The 24,846-nt window shown below is 39.6% G+C and overlaps 2 protein-coding genes across 8 annotated transcripts in view; one reads left to right on the top strand and one right to left on the bottom strand.

Annotated features, from left to right (window-relative positions):
* The window catches only part of LOC119026695, a 1,024,654-nt gene that overhangs the window by 433,698 nt on the left and 566,110 nt on the right, over nt 1-24,846 (top strand). The window lies entirely within an intron of this gene.
* The window catches only part of LOC119026502 (alpha-1,6-mannosylglycoprotein 6-beta-N-acetylglucosaminyltransferase B-like), a 120,302-nt gene that overhangs the window by 69,540 nt on the left and 25,916 nt on the right, over nt 1-24,846 (bottom strand). For 5 of the 6 annotated variants that reach the window (XM_037110959.1, XM_037110951.1, XM_037110966.1 and 2 more), the window contains exon 3: nt 8,421-8,571. In XM_037110959.1, the coding sequence (XP_036966854.1) occupies nt 8,421-8,571 (151 nt within the window). Of the gene's footprint in view, nt 1-8,420; nt 8,572-17,862; nt 17,991-24,846 lie in introns of all 6 variants that reach the window. The other variant, XM_037110994.1, reaches the window with a different exon arrangement.

Here is a 24,846-nt window from a genome sequence, read left to right as displayed (position 1 = left end):
TCTCCCTAATCAATGTCCTCCAGCTCCTCAGGAGAAATGCCAAGGCATTCCTGGGCCAAATGGAACCGAGAATACCTCCACAGAGAGGTGTGCAGGACAAGTCCAAATCCCCGTAATCAACCGTCTTCAATCAGAAGGATCTACACACGTTTACTCTGAGTTCTTCTGTATACATGAAGTTCTCACCAAATCTCTGGAGTAACCTCAGTCCTGCGGAGATAGTTGATATATCATTTGGGTAGTTTCTCTCTATGACCTCATTATTCAGTACATTTCCCCAAGCTTATGAACATAGGTGAAGGTTGGAACAGATGAACTAGTAAATGAATATTTTTTTCTTGAGGATCAATTCACGGGTCACTATGACAGTCTGATTATCAGTCTGCCCGTTGATCTCCATCTCATTCACACAAGTAATCAAGACAATAAGATACTTAAACTCCTTAATTTGTAGTGAATCTCTTCAAACCCTGAGGGGGACAAGTCACTGTTTTCCAGCAGAGTAGTGTGGCCTCAGATTTAAAGGTGCTGATCAACATCCCAGTTGCGTCACACTCTTCAACAGAGGTGCACCTCCCATCGCGCACCACCAATGTGGTGGGAAAAAACAACCGATGATGTTTTCATTTCCATCAACTTGGTTGTTTAGTGGAACAAATGGCACATTGCTCACCTTCCAAAAGCAGAAAATACTATCTGAATAAAATTATATGACAGAACTGACACCAATTTCAGTGAGGTGAATACAGCATCAACGTTAGTGAAAGCTATTACCTAATATTGTTTTATAATGAGATCCAGCATTTTATTAGGCTATAAAATTATATTAAAACATTTATATTGTTACATGGAGCATTAGACAAACGTTGCTGTAGAGGATTACAGCTGCCACGGTACCCATCCTATAAAAAGTTGCCATGTATTTGGCCTGAAGGACAAAACCTTTGTTTGGTAAACTGAGTAACCCCTGTTACTGTAACGCTCTCTTTGAGGGGCTTGTCTGTGACTGTGCAGGTCAGCCTCTATAAGACCTAACCTTCTAATCTCACCTCTGATGCCTGCTACAATGTGACGTCTCCCAAGAGATGAACACACAGAGGATGAGAAAGAGAGTCTTAGAAGGACAGACTGGGGCAGGGAATGGATGAAAGGCTGAAAAACAGAGGAGAGAGAATTGCAGAATGGGATCTAAAGAGGGCAAGAACAAAAAAGACAGCCAGGGAAACATACAGTGGGAGAGTCAAGGAAGGACTGGAATAAAAGCATGTAGAAAATGAAGAGAAAATCAACCATGTACAGCAAACACACCCAGAGAAACAGGGGGACCTTAATGTTAAGAGAGAGAAATGACAAAATGAAGAGATCCTGGGCCCCTTCGTGTGGAAGCCAACAAAACAGCTTGACTAAAACATTAGATGATAATTATGATCAAAGAATACAGGGATATGCATATTTGATGGCCCACTGTTGTGCGCTCCTTGCAATGAAACTTCCTTCCTTTTGATGAATGTAGACAGTTGGCTCTTTTACAAATGAGCGAAACAAAACAGAAATAAGGAAGCGCAAAGTGAAGACAAAACGGGAGGAGAGTATAGGGGGAGAAGAAACAACAGAAGGAAATCCACTGACAGATGCCAAGCAGAAGTGGAACACTGTGTAAAGAAGAAACAGAGAGAGAAAATCAATTACATCTGGAGGGAGATTTTTCTAAGTATACAATGTGTTGTCGTGTTCTCCTCAATTTTCTCCCTCCCTCGCTGTCTAATAAGCTCATCTTCTTAAGGGAAGAGGACAGCTCTGGCAGTATCTCATCAACAGTAGCTGTCGAGAGCAGGAAATACATGACATGGTGTGAGAATGTCAGCTTGTTGGTTTGTTTGATGGCTGATGTTTCAGGGTGCATCCTTACTTATTCTGACCTCCTAGTCGTGGTGTTAAAGTATCAAATAACAACAAAACAAATAACGATTTGGACAATGATGCTGAAACAGGAGTTTTATTGTTTTTGTAGCAACACTGTCTTTGGAAGAGTACAAACCCACTTAAATATATTTATAAAACAACCTTTAATGTCAACTTCTTGAACATGAAAAAGATTCTTTTTTGAAAGGTAACCGCTTCGAAAGCCTTTTACCTACTCAATTATGAGATTCAGCATTTACTTACATGGCCTATAGCCAAACTTATGAGGCAATAGCTCATAAATGTCCCAACACACAAATCAGATAAACATTTGCCACAGCTACCGGTGAATTTCATCATATTCCCCGATAGGCCAACAGTAATCAACAAGGCTCTAAGGGTCGATACCGATGTTTGACCAAACTATCAGTGCATCCCTCATACAGTGGCACAGAGAATTAGGTTTGAACAGCATTGTTTATTTTTCCTGCTGATCTATGCACAGAGCAACTGAAATTAAGACAAATCAAGTGCAAGAAGAATCGAAGTGTCCCCTTTGCTGGCTACTTCCAGCAGAGCTGCAGTATGACATTGACTTGAGTGCTGTGGAAAAGAAAGCCTCCTGGGATAAAGGTTGTTACTGACGGAGCTTAGATGGGTGCTTAAGGGGGGAGAAATAGGTAAAGCCAAGCCAGGGCAGTGATATTCAGCAAGCGTACGCCTGGGGGGAGACTTACCAATCTCCCCTCTCATCCGCTGCACAGTGAAACGAAGTGAATCAACTGCGCGTCCTATCCCCCTCGTTCATCTCCCTCCCTCATTTTCTCAGGCTCTTTGTTGTCGCTGTCCCTCTCTACCTCCCGCGTTATTCTCCCTCCGTTTTCTGCTCTAACGAGTGGCTGCCCTGTGGGCGAATCACAGGCTGGAGCCTCAGACATCAAGTCCCATTCCCTGCTACACGGGAGTGTGTCAGCACCAATGAAGCTCACACGAAGATGAGACTCCCACCCTGTCTGTGTGTGTGTGTGTGTGTGTGTGTGTGTGTGTGCGTGTGCGTGTGTCTTTCTGTGAATGCGTGCCTGACTTGCCTGGATTTAGGATGTGTTTTTATAAAGCTCTCTCATCCCATTTGCTCCTATGCCTGTTGGCAAAAATTACACTCCGCCACGTCACTCATACACGACCACGTTTTTCACACACTCACTCACATGTGTGAGAGACGAAAAGAGAGCTCAGTAAGAAATGTTAGTTAAAAGGGACAGAGGCCAAGAAAGGAAAGGAAGATAGAATAAAGGTTAATAAGAGATGAAGAGATGGCGGCAGGAACAGAGCAGAAAACGAATGATGGAATGAAAATTATTGGACTAAAGAGAGACTTAGGTCATCCCTTTAGTGTGTGTGTGCCGTGCATCTGTGTGTGTGTGTTGTGTGTGTGCATGTGTGTGTGTGTGTGTGTGTGCGCATGTGTGTGGTCATTAATCCTGCAGGCTATGTCCTTAGCCAGAGGTCTGTGCCCTGGTCTCACGCCCAGACTAGCTTTAACAAGTATTACCTCAAATGAACCACTTCACATACACACACACACATGCACGACACATTTAAACACACACAAGAGACTCATTAAATACATTTTATTCTCCTCCTTCAGCAGGGAGCCATTAATGGAAACTCATCAAGACAATAAGTGCGTGTCTGTGTGTGTTTGTAAGTGCCCACCACAGTTTCTTTCGTCAATACTCTTTTCATTCTTCTTCCTGAATCAAAACGTTCACTCTGGCTATAATCGCTGCTACGGTCCAAGGATCCATTGAGTTCAGACCAAATAACACAGTACTGTAATAAAATTGATTTTTCTTTTCTTTTTCTTTTTTTTTTCACAGTGTCTTCTGATTTTGATTTTGTATTGTTCACAGAACGCTGCTGTAAAAGAAAATAATGTTGAGGTAGAATCCATTTAAGAATTAAACAAAGAAAGGTGAAGTTGTTGTCGCACAAGTTTGGGCGCCTTTCTCTGAGCTCGGAGGAAGTTTTCTTTCACTCTCTCAGTGATGTTTGGTCTCTGTGGGGAGTCGGATGTTTACTCTTTATAAGCCATCAAAACATGTCATGGCTTGGTTCAATTTGTAAAAACATCATTTTAGAGAAGCATTGAAATGCAACTCATGTTTATAAGTCTCACATTTTTAGTTCCTTCTTTCGAAGCTTAGATCTACTTCGTTCCAGAGAATCAGAGTGTAAACGAAGCAAACCAGTAGTGGGCCGAGGCTTTAAGCAGTATATTATGGCCAATTTTGTCAGTGTAATTGCATATTCTGTTAGACTGGCTTATTTAGAGTTTTCTTCACAGCTACAGCTTATGTAAATGTATTATTTCCCAGAAGATGTAAAATTATTTTGAATGTAAAAAAATCCCTCTCAGAAATGATTAAACCAGAAATCATTATTGTCATTAGGGGTGCACAGAGAGGGTGAACAAATAAATGTGAACAACTTGAAATTAGACCTTGCCTTTAGAGTAACTAAAGCATTGTAATCTCTGCTACAAATGTGGGTAATAGCTTCAATGTAATGGTAATGGGGCACCTAGCCAAGCTGAAGGCACTGCTGCTGGGGTTATGCAGCAGTGGCTAAGTGCTTTTTATCCCCCTGTGCCATTCCAGCACCACAACTAACCCTTAATATAACACAAGTTTGATCATGCACACTGTATTTTACGCCCCCAAGACCAACTCTGCTTATAAAACATGCAGCGCTATTCAATTGATGTGAAAATTAAAAGAGAGGGCTAATGCAAACCCTGTCAATTACCATTCTGAATAAGTCAAAGGCATGAACATCGTCATGGGGATCCTCCCCATCTCTGTCATCCACTCCGACATTGTGAACTTGGCATGACATGTGCTGGTATTTTTGGGCGATAATGATTCATGCTCAGTTAAAACTCACAGTATACATTTTCTGAAGTGAGGGGTCTCTCAAATACGTAATTAGCGTGGGATTACGGGAGTTATTGTCTTCTTTGTTAAACATCCATGATAGCCAATGAAAATCAGTTAATGGTTGTTAAATGTAAATGTTAATGGATGAGGTATTGTTTTAAATTCGTATTCACATCAGGTTTAGACTCCTTTGCTGACTGCGTTCCTCACTCTCCTGGAAGTTATAAAAGTAGGCAACCTTATAAAACGCACCATTATCTTTAATAAAATGACTGATTTCTTTCGGTTTTAACATTTTTTGGTATTTGGGGATAAGTGCACAACTCAACAAAATCTACAATAACGGTCTAGTTGTTTTAAGACATTTTAATGCAAAAAATGTTAAATCTTTTAAGATGCTCTGTGGAGCTTCTCTGCTGTGCAGGATGTCAGCAGCTAGTTTATGGTCAGACTCCATTTCTTGGCTAATATTAGGTACTGTTGTGTTCTTTTAGCAGAGCAAAGACACACACTGAGAAAAAAACACTGGAGAACTTGCATTAAGTCACCTCCATCAGAAAATCTGACCCAAATCCTTCACAAATAAATCCACACTCCAGCAGCATTTATTGACTCAATCAATTGTCCACAGGCTTGTATATGACACAGAGAGATGAGGAGGATCTCTTTTTTTAACATCACCTTACAATCTGTACACATATGGCCATTAAAAAGTGATTGATAAGTAGACAATGAAACAAACTGTTACATAGAGCCCCCTTAAAGAAAAAACTATTTTATGTTCCTTGTGCTGAAATGATTACCTCCCCCAAGGAGGATAGGTTGTCACCCATGTTCCTTTGTTGGTTGGTTTGTTGATCAGTTTGTCAGAAGGATTGCACAAAAACTATTGCATACTTTTTCATTAAACTTGGATGGAGGATGGGTCTGAGCCTAGAATAGAGCCCTTCAACCTTTGGTGTAAATGGATATATGACAGATCCAGTTCCCTTTCTTTAACTTTATGTTTGGCAGCATTTTTAGACATATTTGTTAATTTCTCAAGTAATCATCTGGTATCTTCATATGGCTGGTATATTTGAGAGTGAACAATTTAATGCAGCACCAATGTCTGATGAAAAGATGATTAAGCAGTTAAGGGTGGTTTAAATTCAGAGTGATACAGGGCTATAAAGTTTGATATCACAATAGACTTGATTGAATCAAAGGGGATTGCTGAGTCTTGTTGGATGTCGGCACTCCAGTGAGTGTCATTCTAGTCATTTCCATTATAGAAAAATGAAGTAATTGGTTACTACATTTTAAACTAATTTAAAGAGACACTGGAATATACTATCTGTTTGTTCTCCAAGTGGCAGGCTGAAAACTCTTCATTACTCATATTTTAAACAAGAAAGTCACACAACATTGATTTCAGCTGTTGTGCTTGACCCTTATTACACCCTGACCATAACCCTCTATCCATCCCCAACTACCCCCTTCAAGGCAATAATTAGAAATTGATTTCTGTTACTGTAACATATGCATGTACCATCTAAGAGTCCCTGACAATAGGCAGTTACACCCTTAGCAGGACACTTCCTCCCAGTCATGGCCTAAGACTAGAATGACTTCCCCCACATTAAACAGCCCATTACTAGACATTGATTGCAGTTAACACCGACGCCAGACCGTATTAATCGCTCCATCCTTCTGCTCTAGTGCCTCTGTGCACATTTGAACCTGAGTGCTTATCTGGGATCATTTAACAAGGTTTGAGGAAGTGAGGGGATTTCTGTCAGTGTGTATCACATCACTCCCGCTGCACCGACTTTAGTCAGGCCGTTTGAAAATGAAAGCAGTCAGAATGAAGAGAACGTTAGATAGAAAAGACAAATTGGATGTTTTGATACTAACGGGGCAAAGAGAGGAGCGGTTTGATAAAGGCAGCAGCGGCAAGGTCATACAAGCCTCGTCTGTTTGCAGCAGTGATTTTGAGGTAATAGGCGGCAATTTCCACAAGCAAAAATGAAGAGTGAAGATGACAGTAAAATCCAATAAGGTGAGGAGTAAAGAGGAGAGCAGATAGAAGTCATGACTACAGTGGAGACAAAGATGTGATGTACGGTTTGAATGACAATGAGGAATACCTCTTAAATTTGAAGGTGTCATTATAATATTTCATGTCTCTCTTTTATAAAGGGAAATTGTACAAAGCTCTACCAGCTGCTCTCTGTTTTTACACACCTGAGCCAGCCAAAGCACTCCTGGTGCTGCACCATGAAAGACCGGACAAAAGTGCATTATCTCTATGTTGGCAACCGTTTATATTGTAATTTCAATTTACGTGATTTTTTTAACTATAGCTTAATATGATTTGGTGTTTTCACAGGAAGAAGAATAAGGCATGTAATATATGGCTGTATTAGTTTAAAGTGAAACAACCTAGGCATGTTTTGTGAATGTATATGAGTCCAACCTTCATGTAAAAGCATAATTACAACAAAAGAGGCACTTCTAAGATTTACTGTATTTTATTTTGGGTCAAACTCATTTTCAGTGGGAGTGATCAGGGCAAATTAGCGATAGCATCAAAATGGCTATTTCTAAAATACTAAGAAGGCTCGACACAGCATGAAACTTTGCTTGTAATATCACCAGGGTCTCTACACATGAACGTGAGCATTGAGAACATTGTTTGAGTACACAGAGTTGGAGCGGTCCACCTTAACTCTCCTCCATGTTGTGTTGCATTTGGAGACTGACACTTCTCACGGGCAGGACGGCGGCGAGCGGAGGAAACATCTGCTAATGTGAGTTGTCCAAAAACTCTCTTTTTAGTAAACTCTGTGTACACTCATATACATTCTGCACTGCAGTGTCTCCAGCAACACCGTGTTGCCTGTGGACGCCTGTCTGCAAATAATGCCGGATTGACGAATGCAGCAGCCTGCATTGGCCGATGCCGATACACGCAGAAATCGGACGATAATATCGTCTGGTCAGTGTATCTGTCGATCACTAGTTTACATGCTTGGCCAACAAAACAATAATAAGTTACAAATTGTAAAATGTTGATGCTTCACATACATTTTCAAACCAGTAGCACAGAAGATCAATACAGTTTTTTTAGGTGGGAACCCAAGATTAGTGTCTATTTTCTGAAAAAGTGTTTTTGCAAAAAGTTATGATATCAGAGTGAAGTTGACAATTAACACGTAATCCACTCATCACTTGTCCCATCTATCTTGAGTTATGACAAAAATGTGTTTTGTGAGGTCATAGTGATCTTGACTGTTGACTGATTACCAAATTATAATCAGTTCAACCTCAAATCCAAGTCAATGTGTGAGCCAAATCTCAAGAAATTTCCTCTGGGCATTCCTGAGATACATTCAGTACAATCAGATAGAAAACCCCAATCTGGAAGAGAGGCATCAAAAGTAGAGGTATCAAACTTGGATGACCCTTACATTTGAAATAAATTATTTCATCTCATTTTGGTGGGAATTATGATTGATTTAATATGAGTTTTAATGATTAAAGCAGTTAGTAATGACTTGCAATCGAAGTGTTAAATGAAGGAAAAACTGAGCATACCTGTTGATTGCAGAGCTGAGCTCATCCAGGCGCCGCGCGTCGGTGGTGGAGGTGTTGTCGAGTTTGGACAGACTGTCCATCCTCTTCAGAATAACCTCAAGCATGTCACTGATCTTCCTCAGCACACCACGTGACTCCACGCCTCCCAGCACTGAATGGAGAGACACACAGAAGGAGAATAAAAATCTGAAGGTGGGAAGTAAATTACCAACTTGTTGAACATCATGCACATTAATCACAAATCCTACAGCTCCTCTGGCTCAAAATACTGTCGTTGATTTTGGCTGGATTCTTGTTTTGGAAAACGGCCTATATGCACTTCATGGCAATGCCGATCAAAAGCAAAGTCTCTACTCATTTGTACCAAACAAGTGTTTTATGACTAAAAAGATGGAATTTAAACATCTTTAAAGAGCATTTGATTATTAATGGAGAGATGTATGAATGTATCTACACAATCTTTTTTTTTTATTTTTATTTATTTTCTTAATTTTTTTTATTTTGTCATGGCCAATAATCCAAATGGAAGTAAAGGAAGACATCAATGAAAATTTAAGAAGGAAATCCAAACATGCCATAAAACAGTAGTGAGGTATCTGTATCCAAAGAAAAGTGAGTCATAACAGTTTGATCTTTTGTGTTTGTAGAGCAGTTTGCTGATGTTACCTCACTGATTAAATCAGTTTTCCAGCCGTCATCATTAATTAATATTTGAGGCAGCCAACAAGGAACGTCCCCTAATTCATGTAATTAAAAAACAATGATTGCACAAGGCATGTTTTTTTAAACAGAAATTAACCTGCGTCCTTGTTCTTAATAAAACATGACAGTTATACAAACTGAGGCTTTATAAAGCCTTTCAATGTTATTGTCCCCATAATGTGTACAAAAAGTTGGTTATCAACTGACATCACAATTAGTTACTTCTTTTTCTAATCAAAATACAATGTAAACATTTTCTGTTTATGTGTTGTTAATATTTTGTAATAATTCTTTGGAAGAAAAAGGTGTTTGGGGAAATGAAGGAGCGAGTCCCTTTCTTCCTTTGCTAGTGTTTGATCATGGTCAAATGTGTGACTAACGAGCATTACAAGTACTGTAGTGGTGGGCAGATGCCCTGGATTACAAATCTTGTTCTCTCGATGGAAGAAAAACATGTTTGCTGGGTACGAACCCCAACCAACATCACATTATCATGACTCTGTTTTCAGTGAAAATGAAAACTGCAAAAATGATCTTTTCCACTTATCACAACTTATATTGCGATGGGATGGCAAAAATACAATATCTAATTAATGCTAAACCGAGGGATTTTTCTCTTCAAAGGGGAAAGTGATTTACAGAGCAGATGCGTGCTGTCTGAGAAAAAAAAAAAAAAACTGTTAAATTTCGGTTGGGCTTAATATAAATCAATTGTTATTAAAGACATTTTTTTTTATTTTGTTTGTCAAACTTTTACTTTTTTCATTAATTCCCTTGTTTTTGCTTTGAGTTGACTTAAAGCCATTAATTGTTATTTTCTGCAGCTGCATTAATCATCCACTCTGCTCAGAGTCCCTGATTTCTAAAAATGACCATTTTCCTTACAAGAAAGACCACCCCTACCATGATACCAGTTTAACCTCATTAGAGCAGCTCCTCCTCACTTGTGCCTGTGTGTTAATTTTCATTCTTCAAGTCTAAAAAGCCAACAGATTGATTATCTCAGTCTTTAACCTGCATATCTTAAGCTTGATCTCTCATTTCCTCTGCCAACAGCAGTGCACATCGTCCAGTGCCTTATTCTGATCTCTTGTCATAAACTGGCTTTTGTCAAGGCCAGATACCCAGACACTCTGGAGTCTGGTGTCTGAATATGGGCTTATTTTATATCCTTTGATACCCTTTGATATGAGAAGGAGACGTCCACAAAGACTATGAGTTATGAAAAGCCAGGAACTAATTATGCCAGGGCTCTGTTTCCCCGTCTGTGTATGTGTGATGGCCAATTTATTTCTTTCACCTATTATAGCAGACCTGGCTATCCATCGATGTCAAGGAGGGGCTGCACATGTAGTTGTGTGTTGTGTGAGAGATTAATCACTGGTCATCAGAGTTGAAAGGTTCATCTTAACACATAAGCTTGCACACACAGCTGCAGCTCCAGAGCCAATGAGGGAGATACTTAGAAAAATACTCTGTGACTTGTTTAAAGGTATATAAGACTTCATTAGAATAATTATAGCACCCCTGCCAGTGTCAGAGTGTCTGAATTCAACTCATAATGGCTCTGAAATGAGGAAAGTGAGTGAAAGGTAGAGACACAGATGGAAAGCTTTTCATTTTGTGTCTTTGCAGAACTAATCTATTCAATATATTGTAAATGGTGCAGTTTACCCTTTGTCCCCCACTTTTTTTAACACACATACTGGATAAAGGCACTAAACAGATGTAGTAAGAGGTGCTTGGCATCCAAAGCGCTAGTACAACAGATCTTCTGCTACATCATCCTTCATATTCCTACAAGCCACTGGGTTCTGTAAAAACAATCAAAGACTACTTTATATTGGATATGGGCACACGAAAATGTAAGGAAAACACACTGCTAACATGCTTGATCGTTACATCACCAACTTTATCTACACACTTTAAGACGCTAAAAGTTGGAAGGAAAGAACAAGGAACTTGATAATGTCAAAGAGGTAAAAGGAGCTGGTTACCTCACTAAGAAGTTAGAGGTGTGAAGCCTGTCTTCATCTCACAGCTAACTGACTATCTAACTCCCACGGACTGCGGTAAACTAATCCCTGGATAAGGTATTCAAACTAAATCTGACATTCTTAAAGACTTCCAATTCAGAGTCAAAATACATAATATATGTTTTGGTAATTGAAAGCTGATACAAGTATGTACACTCTGTATGCATTTTAAAGTAAAATGCTAGTGTAACTCTGATAATACATCAAAACAATCCAAAGACTGTCACATATTATAATGTGAAGTAAAGAGAACCTGTGGGGAGTCCATCCAGTTCTATTATCTTCTGTAATCAAACATAATGTAATGCAGCAAATAGTCCATAAGATAATGCTTGGGATATAGGGGACACAAAGCTGTAAATGTTTTCGTCTAACCTATCATCAGAGGACCCACATCGGCCCACATCGACACCGCAAACACCTGGATTACACTGTCCGACCACTCTGTCACACCTCATGTCTGCTGCTTGACAGGCAATTACAGCCAATGGGCTCCAGTGCCTAACAGCTCCAGTGCAAGGTCATTGTCTGCCTCGATTTCTAGCAACAGCTGAAGGAATCCTAAGTTCAGTGACTTATTGCCTCAGTGACAGATGTGTTCGTCTTAGACTGACAGTGTCATGTCCTTTGCCTGTGATGAATTGCTGTGTCAGAGTGCGCCGGTGGGTCACTCTGATGACATCTTTGTGATTGGCTGATAATGGATCACATCTATGTTAAGGGTCAAGCATAGTGAAGGAATGTCCATGCTGAGAAAATACTGATTTATTATATTATTATATTTATTATAGTGATATTACAATTATTAATGTATGAGTTCCAAAAAGGTCACAAATAGATCTTTCATACAGTCTAATGTATCAAATGTGATTTTGGGACAGGGGGTTAACTGTTCTCCACTGGTCTTTGTTTCTTGACCAATCTATGTGTCAAAATTTTGCCACCGCAGCTGCACTCCCATTTATGGCTAATGACCAGCTGTAATAAATGAGGTCTGCCTTTGAAAAGCTGACCCTTTTTATGATTTCATTGTGAAGCTCAATGACAGAAACCTTTTTAAGGTGCTTGACTGTAGTCACCAAAAAACAATTTAAAGGACAAGTGCCAATATTCAAATGGCTTACGCAAATTATACCATAACATAGGAAATGACTGCCGTTGTCTTCCCTAATTAAATAAAACCTAATTTAGATCTCACCGGCATAATTGATTATTTGCGAGTGAAGGACACTGCGACTACGGATATTGTAGGTAATGGACAGAACATGAAAGAAGATGAATGGAACTGCAGAGACAAAGACTGTTTGACCTGCTCGAGCTCAAAGGGCAGTCGAGTCAAAAAGAAGAAACACTGTTAGAAACACATGCACATATGCACACTCACTCACACACAGAAAACCCATTGCAGAAATACCCCAAATGTAAAGAAGAGCATGTTTAACAGATTTTATGGGAATTACCACCACTTACCACCGGAGCTCTCACTGGCCTCTCAGTGTTGCAGGACTTATCCTATTGTTTGGGCGATTTATTATTCTGACTGCAAATTTCAATACAATAACAGCTTTGATATCAGAAAAAAAAATATGATTCAGCTTCAAGGGGACAGAAAAGTCATTTACTTGCTAATCACATTGACCTGACTAAACACGAAAGAGCCAAATGTAAATGGAGTGAAATAAAAAGGGCCAAAGTGGAATTAGAAAGTTTCTGGACTGCAGCCATAATTGATATTTCAATCTGTGGAGCAAGGAAGTCTAAGAATATGGGTCTAATAAGAAAAAGTCCACTTATAGCAGAGAACAAAACTGACACCTCTGATCCTGCAACAGACCAAGTAACTGAAACTGACCAGTCTTCAATATAAAGGAGAAAAAGCCAGATGTCACAGCCATCCATGTAAGAGTTCTAAGATTGAAAACAGGTTTTTGACATCTGCCTCCCATTACTGTTAATATCCACAGCACTGACAATATTTTCCATATGTTAGAGAAGCCTTCCTGATTATGAGCTGATGGTGCTGTCCCCATGTTTACCTTCTGTTCAACCCAGTAAAATCTATTTCAGCCTCTATGAACACACATTTCAAAGTACATTTGGAAAATTACCATTGCAAATGCCATCATAAACATGCATGATAAATATTCCATTACTTGTCGGCAAGGGGGTTATTTCCCTTGCACTATGACACACTGATGTTTCCAGCAGCTACAAGGAACTGTCATTTGTTGTTGATTCTGTTGACCTCTCTTGAAGCTGTTTAAAATATTCAGAGTAAGTATGTATAGCTATATTTTGCTATTTTTGACAATGTTACCAGTGCATGCATTTGGTTCGCAAGATGAAAAATACCAGCAAGGTATTTTTAATACTATTTTACTCATTTAAACACAGCTGTTTGCAGGACATCTGGCAATTAGGTAATGTGTCTAGTTATGGAAATATCAGTTTAATAACTGTAACAGGATTATGGTATAAAACAAAGTAAACTTTATTTCTTTAAACTTTATTTTAAGTGTTGTACAGATCAGCTTTTTTTTTTTTCTCATGCTGAAGCCCCTAGATTCACCATCAGCACTTTACCACGTAACGTTTTAATTCTATCTGACCTGGTGACATTAGTAGCTTTATAGAAATAGCCAGGCTACTCACTGAGTCTCAGATGGTTTAATTTTGATTTAAAAGTGCATTGAAGTTCATTCAGGTTTATTAACATCTGAGTTGTAACCATTACTATTACAACTTCTAATAGTAATGGTTGCCTCAAGGAATAAAATACAAAATTTGGCATGTTTGAGCCAACGATCTAGCCAAAGGCATCAGGCAATGGAAATGTTTTAGTGAGTTGACTTAATTTGTGAGTTGGGCCAATTAAAATCCAGTGCCAAAAACATTGGTGGGACAATGTGTAAAGGATGCGTAGAACAGAATGTGATCCTCACTCTGTTCTAACCGAAAACAGTACAGAGACTAGGAATCGTCGATATCGCTTTTTCTATATCAGCACCAATATCTAGGTGTGGGAAAAATGTTTGATTCTTTGCTGCATCGTGGTTCTCTCTAGAATGATTATGTCACGATGCAGATACCTTAATAATAGGAATTTTAAAACTAAAAAAAAGTTCGCCCACTGAAACATTCAGTTCACCTGCAGCAACATTCAGTTCGCCTGCTGCAGAGTGCTACAGAAAGTGCCTGCTGATTCTCTGCTGTACACGCATGCACACCGAACACACATGTGCGAGTTGTTGGCTGCAATGGCTAGCACCAAGCCTATAAGACCAGCACCGACTTCTTTGAAAGCTACTGTATGGCAGCATTTTGAGTTCCATGAAGTCGAGGGGAGAACTGACAAGACCTACACAGTTTGTGAGGTGCGTGGAACTCAACTTAAATACTTCGGCAACACAACTAATTTGAGAAACCACCTTACAAAATACCACCCAGAGTTGGGAGATCCATTGCAAGTTTTATTGCATTGGATTTAAGACTGTATTCAGTTGTGGAGAACGTCGGTTTTCAGATGATGGTGTTCACTCTAGAGCCAAGATACAAAATACCATCTCAGCATTACTTCAATGACACAGCCATACCGCCGCTCTACAGTGAAACTAAAACAGAAGTTTTGGGCACTTTGATGAATGCGGGTAGGTAAGTAGCCATGTTTTAGCATGAGAGCTGATAGGTCCATAATGTGTTGAAATGCAAGCTGCACTGATTATTATATTGAAAATGTATTTTTATATAGGCTACAGTACACTATTTTTCTCTTAGGGATATGCTCATTGTCTGTAATAGGATAATTCTGTGTTTATCGAAAGTCATATATATTTGTGACGAAGAAAAGCCTTTTCTTTTACAAAATATTAGAGAAGGTAATCAGTCTGTCAATTTTTTAATGATCATAACAAAAGTAGGAAGTGATTAGCAAACTCAATGAAAACAGTCTGTGTACAAATGATTGCATTCTGTTTTCATACATGTTTAACACAGCTCTCCAACTTTTTGAGGATTTGAGTTGTATAATGCAGTGTGGGCCAGTTATTTGTTAATGAAATAATTAATGTTTAAATTTCTTATCTTATTCAGGGTGTGTATTTATTATGTAAAAGTTGATTTATGTGTCACTGCCCTGCAGTTCCTAACATGCAGTAATGGCAGCTTTGATCTCAAGAAAATCCTAATGTGGATAATAATAATGAAAAAAAAAAAAAGTTTGAAGAGTGAAGACTTCTAAATTGGCACCAAATAACCAAATATGTACTTAAATTAGCCTAGCGCTGCAAGTTGTTTACTGTGCATGAAGGCAGAACTTATCTCAAGAGATCAAACAAAAGTTGTTTTTGGGCCTTCAGTCATGAATCCAGCACAGAGCTGCTGTACCGTCTGAGTGACTACCTGTTTGTGTTTGTGTAAGATAAATACACACTTAAGATTCAATGAGAGTAAAAGCAGCGTGCTAACAGGGCCAAGCTCCTGGCATGCTATTTCATGCTGTGTTTGGCTTCCCCCACTAGCATAGGGTAGAATAAATCAGCGCACACACATACACACACATGCACACGTACACAGAGCCCTGCTTTAGCCACCATATTGGACTGAATATTTAGTGTCACGGCACATCATATTCCTCCTGAGGACTGAAATGCTTAAAGCGTGAACAGAATCCTTGTTAGTCTATCTAAATGGACCACTGAAAACTATGAGACTTTCTGTAATGTACTGTGTGTGTGTGTGTGTGTGTATGTGTGTGTGTGTGTGTGTGTGTGTGTGTGTGTGTGCAGGTACACCGAGAGTTGGCGGTTTTCCCCCAACCAATTTCAACGTCTGAGCAGCAGAGTTTTGACAGTGGGAACAATTAACATTGGTGACTGGAAATTAAACCAGATGTAGCGGTACTAAAAATCAGTGTATGTGGCCGTCTATGTGCGAGTCTGTGAAAAAGCCACAGCATGTCCTTCTGCTTGACGTTACGGTAATGGAAATGACAGAAGGGGTCACACATTACAAAATAGCCATGACTTCCCTGCACCAAATCCGTTTTATGTCACTAACTTCAAAAATTCATATTTCACCAAAGGCTGGGGACAGTATTTGTCTGTGTCAACTGTCTCATCAAAAAATGACTTCTCAAATCTCAGCAGTCACACTTGGAGAGGCAGCACTGGCATGGGATTGTACTGCATGCAAGTATGTCTATGACTCAGGCATGTACAGTAGTGTTTGCAGGGTTGAATAGATAATAGATTCCACCATACTGGCAGATCAAAAAAGAAAAGAAAAAAAGAGTTGAAAGCAGTGGGGCCCTTCCATTAAAATAGTGTGATTGTGCCCTGAGGTGTTCTGGCAGCCCGTGTGACTATGTGTGTTTGTTTATCTTTGTAAAAAAGGACAGAGGTCATAGAGAGGACACTCTACAGCAGGGGTATATGTGAGCAGCACAAATTATGAAGGGAAAATATCCACTTTAACCTGACAGCATGAGTGTGCTGTGATTCAGCGTATTACAGAGGTGTTTAGATTTGGATTAGCGAAGCAAAGGGTGCCAAACAATTAGTACTGACAGCTTCGAACTATAAATGGCATGATCCCATAAAAATAGCATTTTGAAAATGATGAAATCCGATGTGGAAAAACTCAGCTGAAAGAAGTGAGGAATGAGTTTTCACCTGCAGCGGAGTTATGGCACTTTGAAAGCGTTTCCCCGTCTCCACATATCAAGCGCGATCGAGCTCTGTCTTTGAAAATCAAACTGTCTTGAAGCGAACTCTCAATCATTTGATATGTGGTGGGTTTGTGAGAAAGCTCTGAACTATAATCCTTCCTGCGGTGAGCCCGCCAATCATTTGTGTGTGTGCGTGTGGAATGAGTACGTAAGTGTTTCTATACAGTCGTCTCCTTAAGCAGCTGCACACAATACAATGAGTGACTTACACGCAAGTGCGCACGAACATCATGCATCTGCGTGCAAGAGTTATAACGTGTGCCAGAACAGGATAGTGTTTCGATTGGCTGGAGGGATGTGTTTGCATATTCATGAGAAGAAAACCATTTGTGGTCTGATGAATGCTGACAGAAGGGCCTGCTGGATAGCAGTTGACACAGCTAAATTAACTGGAGACCGATGTCATTTTGTCACGAGAGCACACACACAAACACACACACACACACACACACACACACACACACACACACACACACACACACACACACACACACACACACACACACACAGCTACTTAAACAGAAAAACTCTAAACAGAAAACTGTATCTGGAGTGGAAATCAGAGATTCGAGACTTTAATTGATGATGGCGCATAATGCATTACGGAGACGTTGCACCAGTGCTTCATAACTCTGTTTGAGATATTCTATCCCAGTGAGTCTAACTGAACACATGACTTCCAGCTGTGACTCAGAATATGCAGCCGCAAACCTTAGTAAAATCACCATGGGTGCTGTCATGGTGTCTTGCCTGTTGTTTCCCATTATTCACCGTCAGCTCCAGAATTTGTCTCGAGATAACATCATCACCACAGTCTGTCTCGGCTCCTCATGTTAAGGAGGGAATTAGAGGCTGTGCATTACTGACGGAATGGATGCATAATAACCTCCAGCTGGCACACACACATATATCAATCCACAGATGTACATGTTTACCTGTACACCTCCACACTCTCCCTCTCCCTCCACTTCATCCTCACCCTCTACTAAGCCTCCTCCATCCTCTTCCTTGCCCTTGTACTTTCCTCTTGTCATCCTCTTCATGCCCTATTCTTACTCCTTCACCTAATTCTTCATCCTCCCCCGTCCACTTCAGCATCCCTCTTGTCTGCGGTAAAGGAAACAACACAATCACCAGTAAACAACCACTCTCATTCCTCAGTGGCCAGACAGACATGCAAACAGACAGACAGGCTGTAGCTGCTGCTTAATGCTCCACTACCACTTCAATCTCCAGTACATCGCCGCTACCCATTTCCACACCCACATTCAATTGCTACAAATTACATGCAGTTTAATTATTATGGCGCAGAAGCTCCACTGTTCATTAGCTAAAGAATGGCAGGACTGAGTGCAGAGAGAAGAGTGGGATGGGTTTTCATTTTAAAGCTGCACAATGGGAATGGAAGTGTACGGTGGGAGTAGGTTTTTGGCAAATGAAAATGCAGCAAATGAAGCATGAAGGAAGTGAAATATCACGCTGGCAATAAAGTAAACACAATGAATGGCAATGATGAAAAAGACAACTTAATAAGATGTAAGACCACATGCAGTGGGGTGATCAGGACGCTATTTTCTACACTACAGAATAGAACAGAATGGGATGGAACAGGAATGGAAGAGGATGGAGTGGAACAGGATGGAATAGAATACAATAGGATGGGAGGAACAGAACATGCAGAACAGAAAAAGATGGATTAGAACAACAGATAACAGTAGAACAAAAATACTAAAACGGTACAGAATAGAATACTATAGAACAAAACTGGAGTAGAACTGGGATTAGTGTCCTGTTACCAAGAAAAACATTGCAGGGTACCAGTACGCTAATCCTCTGTCTTAGAGCAACTGGAACGACGCATCATTCATTCATTACTATCTAGTTTGGGGGCTATATTGTGTCATTACTGGTAACACTATTATTATTGCTTAGCCCGCTTAGCTAAGTTTTCTAGAGCCTTCAAAGTCCAGCTGGTGCATCACTTACTATGTTTACGTTAGTTCCAACATGCACCGAAAGTATCACCCATAGTGTTTCCCCAGTAACCTCCCTGTGATAGAACAGAACCAAACAGAATAGAACAGAATATAAATTAAAAAAAAAAAAACAGAAGAGAAATAGAACCAGCTGCCTAAGGTGAAAGGAAACACTTTGCTCAATCTTGATTTAGCTTTTGAAATATTTATTGTTCCTCTGGTTTTGACATTTTCTCACCATTCATCCAGCAATGTCGAGGCAAATTGGATTTCATGAAGGCAGATGGAATAGATGAGAGGATATTAAAAGACACAAAGAATGAGAGACAGCAGCTACAATGCCTATTAAAGCTGACAGTTTCTGTCACTTCTCTTTTGAGTGTTTCTCTGTTTCAAAGTGATCGAGGACAGGATGAAGAAAGACTCTGTGTATGGCTGTAATCTAGTGCTTTGTGTCTCCACAGTTGAGCCTCAGTTCAATCTTCATCTTCTTCCCCCTCCTTTCGCAGACTGAGCCTCTGAAAGCTGCGGCTTCGTTTGATTTGCACTCATTGTTTTGAAGATGTCACATTCAAAGTGGACAAGATCTTTCTCTCTCTTAAAGAAAATGCACTCCCCCTCCATCTGCGATATCGCCGCTTATTCTTTCTCTTATGTTTTTATTTTCTATCCCTCTCTAATTCTCACTGTTTCCCACTCTGTCACTTTGAGTTATCACAGTTTATCTTACGATGATGACAGAGGATGAAAAACTGGCATCAATTCCCCCCTGCCCCACACACAAAGCATTTGAAACAAACAAATAAAAAACAATATTTGAATAGAGACCAAACTGCATATACACATATGCGGCATGAAAGGCTAATCTGTGTACAAGTGAGTCTGTGTGTATGTGTGTGTGTCTGTGTGCGTGTTTGTTTCTTGATGAAAGTGTGATGAAATGGCCTGATAGCTACGGCTGTTTCAAAACCATAATTTCTAACAAAATTGAAAAACAATTGCTTTCTTCATCTGATAGCATTATAGAATTATAGATTGAATTACACATGAACAATGCAGTGTCTATCTGCTGAGCTGAATGGTGACATTTACGAGTGATGACCCCTCTTTTGATTTTGAGCACACACACCATATATGTGAACATGAAGGCCATACTCATCCCTCTGTACCATGCTGACAAAACTGAGAGACACAAGCCGTGGCCCTTATTACCATTCCACCACCTACAGAAGTCAGCGTATCTCTCAGAAAACATTTCTCAGTCGACTTTCACCACTTCAGCACAGCTCAGACAGACACACAGCTGCAGGGGTTCCTTTCACCACAACCACGTCCATGCGTGTTAGTGTGACAGAGCGTTGTGTTCCACACCAAGACTGGCAGAGATGGAAAGGTTGAGTTTAGAGTGTGTGTGTGTGTGTGTGTGTGTGTGTGTGTGTGTGTGTGTGTGTGTGTGTGTGTGTGTGTGTGTGTGTGTGTGTGTGTGTGTGTGTGTGTGTGCGCGCGCGTTAGATGCGGGTTTATACAAGAATTTAGATGGAAAATATGTGTGACGTGACCTTTTCACTGTTCATGTGTCTGAGAGTGCATTTCAGCTATGGTGCACTCACAAATGTGTGTGTGTGTGTACGTGTGTGTGTGCGTGTGTGTGTGCGTGTGTGTGTGCGTGTGTATGAGAGAGCGAGAGAGAGAGGGAGAGTAGGCTCTAGACACTGCTTAATCTCATAGAAGAATAAAGAAAATAAATCTGAAAAAATGTTTATGACTATGATCATAGAGTTGGTGATGTGAGGGCTATTCACGTTGAACAACAATCTTGGGCTGATGTTAGGCATTTACATTTGCTTTGTTTTTAGGATCTTTCATTATTCATTATTATGATTACTCTTCACTATTATTATTATTATTATTATTATTATTATTATTATTATTATTATTATTATTATTATTATTATTATTATTATTATTAAGTAAACCTTCAGAAAAATCTGAGTTTTCTTGTCACAATTGTAACTTTGATGTTGCTGTGAAAAAAGTAACTGGTAACTGGTAATTATACTTAGATATATTATAGGGCCCCATTGCACAGATTGGGTACATTTAACAAGTAATGACCTATCAACACTGAAGGGTACTGCACTATAGAGACTAGAGCTTTTCAGTGAGTGGAGCAGTGTGTCGAAGGAAACGCAGCAGAAACTGTCATAGTCTATTTCAGTGACAACAAGCATGTCCATTTTCCTAGTTAAGCAACTGAAAATGCCCAGCCTACAGGATTTTACTCAATTTTCGAAAAGGAACATCGTTAAACAGCTGCTCTTCCCAATCATTGAAAGAAACGTAGCACACAGCTGTCTTGTCTATCTTTTCAGGCAGATAGCAAAATGTCTTGAATCAAAAGTACTGTTAAGTGATTTGGAATTTAACTTTCTCCAGACAAACTTAACTTGTTTTGACCTGGGGTCATCCATTATTTTCCCGATAATTCAACATTACAATATCACATGGTTGCAATTCAGCCCTGAGGAAAGGTTAAGGGAAAGCTGGAAGAGAAAGACAAGAGTAAAACTAGCTGAAGACAAGGATTTTACTGGTAATCCATTTGGGTTTTTGAGAAACAACAACATATGTGCCAGTGGCCAGTGTCACATTAACTTTCATTATACAGAAAAAGAGCAATGATAGAATCCGACAAGAAGACACAGAAAATAAGAATTGTGAAATTGGAAATAATGGTTAATTTTCTAATGCCATGCTTTTCTTTTTCGTCCATGAGTTGCAAGCAGAGCTGCAAGCAGATAACTTCTGCTGCCAGGCTTTGTGATGACTAAGAGGATGGTGATTCATTATCAACTGCATCCTAAACTTTTAACCTACTACGTACTGTATGTGCAAACATTTTAAATTCCATGTTTTGGCAACTGTTGTGTACAAGTCATAATATGCCAGGGGCAATTTGTATGGTGATAAAGTGTAACGTGGAACAAAAGATTTCTTCATCAGTCCATGCCTCCTTCAACTCTTCCACTGCACATTCATTCTATATGGTAGACTACTTGAGTAAATCCACCCTCTTGAAATGAATCTGTTATGTGACCCTTTCAATAGTTTTTTTCTGTTCTTGTCTCCATTTTTTCTCACCCTTCTCTTTCATGTGCTCGCCATTTCCCTCCTGGCATCTCTCACTCCTTATCCCCCTCAAATCTAATCCAATAGTCACCACCTCTTTCTCTCGCTAGACCTATAAGTGTTTGTCTCCATAATTCAGCCCTCAGCAGATACATTAGCATCTGTCAAGGCTTTGCTGTGTGCTGAGAGCTTTGGCAGAAGCTGCTCCCTTTCTCTGTTTATTTTTTTTTTTTTTTTTTTTTTTTTTTGCTCAGTGGTACGCTTCAGCACCCTGGCACCTTCACTCATTCTGTTATTTACTCTGACTCACAGGTAGAGAAGCAAAGGACCATGTGTGACCATGTGTGAGAGTGGCAAGACATACCACTGTTGGAGCCAGAATGGACATCTGGCCATGTGATACTGGAATTCTGGGTTTCAAACTAGGGATATGTAAATGTTTACAGCGGAAATGAACAGCTGTGCTGGGTGCAGTTTAGGTGTACAGTGCAAAAGGTGTTTATGGTAAGGCTTACAGCCAATGCTACCAACTGTGCCATGTGTTGTACAGAGCCAAAACAGAAAATGAACAGACGGTGAACAGAACAGTGGTTGCCTGTAATTTGAGAAAATGTTGAACTGAACATATTTCACTTTTTCAGTCGTTCAGTCATATTGAATTTATTGTATTCAGAGTGGGAATATAAGATTCCACTACATATCAGGAAATGTTTTTGTGGCTAGCATACATCTTACTAGAGTGCAAGCGGCATCTATGCAGCTCTAACAAAGGGATAAACAACAGCATTTTGCTGGGAAAGCCATCAAAGCCTTTTGTGCAAACTCCCAAACTTTCAGTCACTGATGGAATTTTAAATCAGCTCATGTTGTTTTATTTTTCCCCCAAGATGATCGACATCAGAAAACAGAGGGCACTGTTTAAATTTTCAGGAAACACAGCAGCTAGCTTATCTCAAAGTTGCACTAAATAATGAAAGAATTGTATTATGATTTTATGGTTGACTGAACCCTCATCTCTGTACATTTTCCACCTTATTACATTAACAATTTTACATAAAAAAATCAAGGTCATAAACTTTTTGTTAGTTTGAATAAGGATAACCTGAACATTGGTGTTTGGCTCTGTATTAAATATACAGTGTTATAGTAAAGGCCCTCATTACCCATCATGTCTGAGTTGTGTGTTAAGTGTTTCATTTTGTTTGTGTTTGTAGTGCATCTATTCAGGATGTTGGGGTTTTTTTTGTTTTGTTTTTCTTATTTGTCATTTCCATGCTAGTTCTAAACCATTAGTGTGATGGTTGTTGCATTTCTTAAACCTAGCTGTACACTGCAGTCAGTACAGTACTGAGAACCTTAATAGCTTTCAACAAGATAAGTGGACTAAATCAAAAGAAAAAAAATCTAAATCAAAGAGCCCTCCAAGACACATAAGGATCAACTACAAGACACTGAGTAATGTATCACAGAAACCAAACTGACATATTATGCCATTTACTACTGGATCTTCTCATGAACTTCAGTTGATGGATGTGAGGTTATAAATATTACTGACAGCTGATATGAAACAGGTCATTGAATTGAGAGCTGTGAATGAAAATATCAAGTAATAAAATATTCTGATCCTTTACAGACATCTGTTACAACCTCCAGCCAGCACAGTGTGAAATCTGGTAAGTTTAACTGAGAGACCAATTAAAACATATTAAAAGTATTTGATTAGATTTGAAACCTGCAGCTGAGTAGAGAAGAAATCAAACAGAGGGAAAGGCATGGAGGGAAATCATGGCGCAGAAACTAGGCCAAATGACAGAGGCCCTAATAGGTTTGTGTTCGTGTGGTTGAAGACAAGAGCAACCTCGGTTTCCAATTGACGCTCAGTTGTGTTATCTGCAGCAGGCTGCTGCATCTGCCTGCTCTCTCTCTCTCTCTCTCTCTGTCTCACACACATCAGTACACTTACACACAAATTAACTAGTATATATACCAAAGCACAAACTCTGTCTTTCTCCCTGCCTAATTTGACAGCCATGTCAGCTTTGATATGCCTCTGTTTGCAGCTCAGGGTCTATTGTCTTCACCCAATTGCATTATCTTTCAGCTACCTGAGTAATCGCCTTGTTTTATTCTGCTGATGCAGAGATGAGACATTATTGTACAGAGAGTGAGAAACACAGTGCTGGCCACTTAAAGGTGATGCTGTGCTGTGATTTATAGGTGGTCCAGGAGAGACATGCTCACCAAACTCACATTCACACAGTGGTATACCAAGCAAATCATAACATCATGCATGCAAATAACACAGTTATTGAATCCCACTGGACGGCTAATCAATTATTTATTCATTCCCCCGTGCTGAAGATGATGTTCTTTTGAAATATTGATGATAGCGACCAGACATTTCCAAGAGTGTTTGTGCTGTGTCAATGTGAATGCAAATAAATATATAACTGCATTACCAGTTCTTTGTGTGTGGCATATCTAATACACTCATTAATACTTGTATGTTCTCCAAAGTATGCCCTGTAAAGTTTGTCAAGGAGCTGAAGTCATATTTTTGTCACAAGTCAAGTTTTATCCTGATTCACTCTCACTGGTATCCAGTAGCTGGTCACCTATCTGCCCAACTATACATAAGTGATATAACCCAGACAGAGTGAAATTATGCACTAGAGACCCTTTATTAAAGTGAAACTCTCGTCAAAATGCAACCTAGGCTTAATTTGTGAAGGTATATGAGTCAAACCTTCATCTAAAAGCATAATTACGACGAAAGAAGCACTTTTAAGATTTACCGTATTTTCGTTTACAGTCAAACTCATTTTCAATAGGAGTGCTTGGGGCAAATTAGCAATAGC

Source organism: Acanthopagrus latus, chromosome 1 (assembly GCF_904848185.1).
Source record: "Acanthopagrus latus isolate v.2019 chromosome 1, fAcaLat1.1, whole genome shotgun sequence".
Lineage (NCBI taxonomy): Eukaryota > Metazoa > Chordata > Actinopteri > Spariformes > Sparidae > Acanthopagrus > Acanthopagrus latus.
The sequence above is the reverse complement of the archived record's forward strand: the minus strand, read 5'-3'. Positions and strand labels throughout refer to the sequence as shown.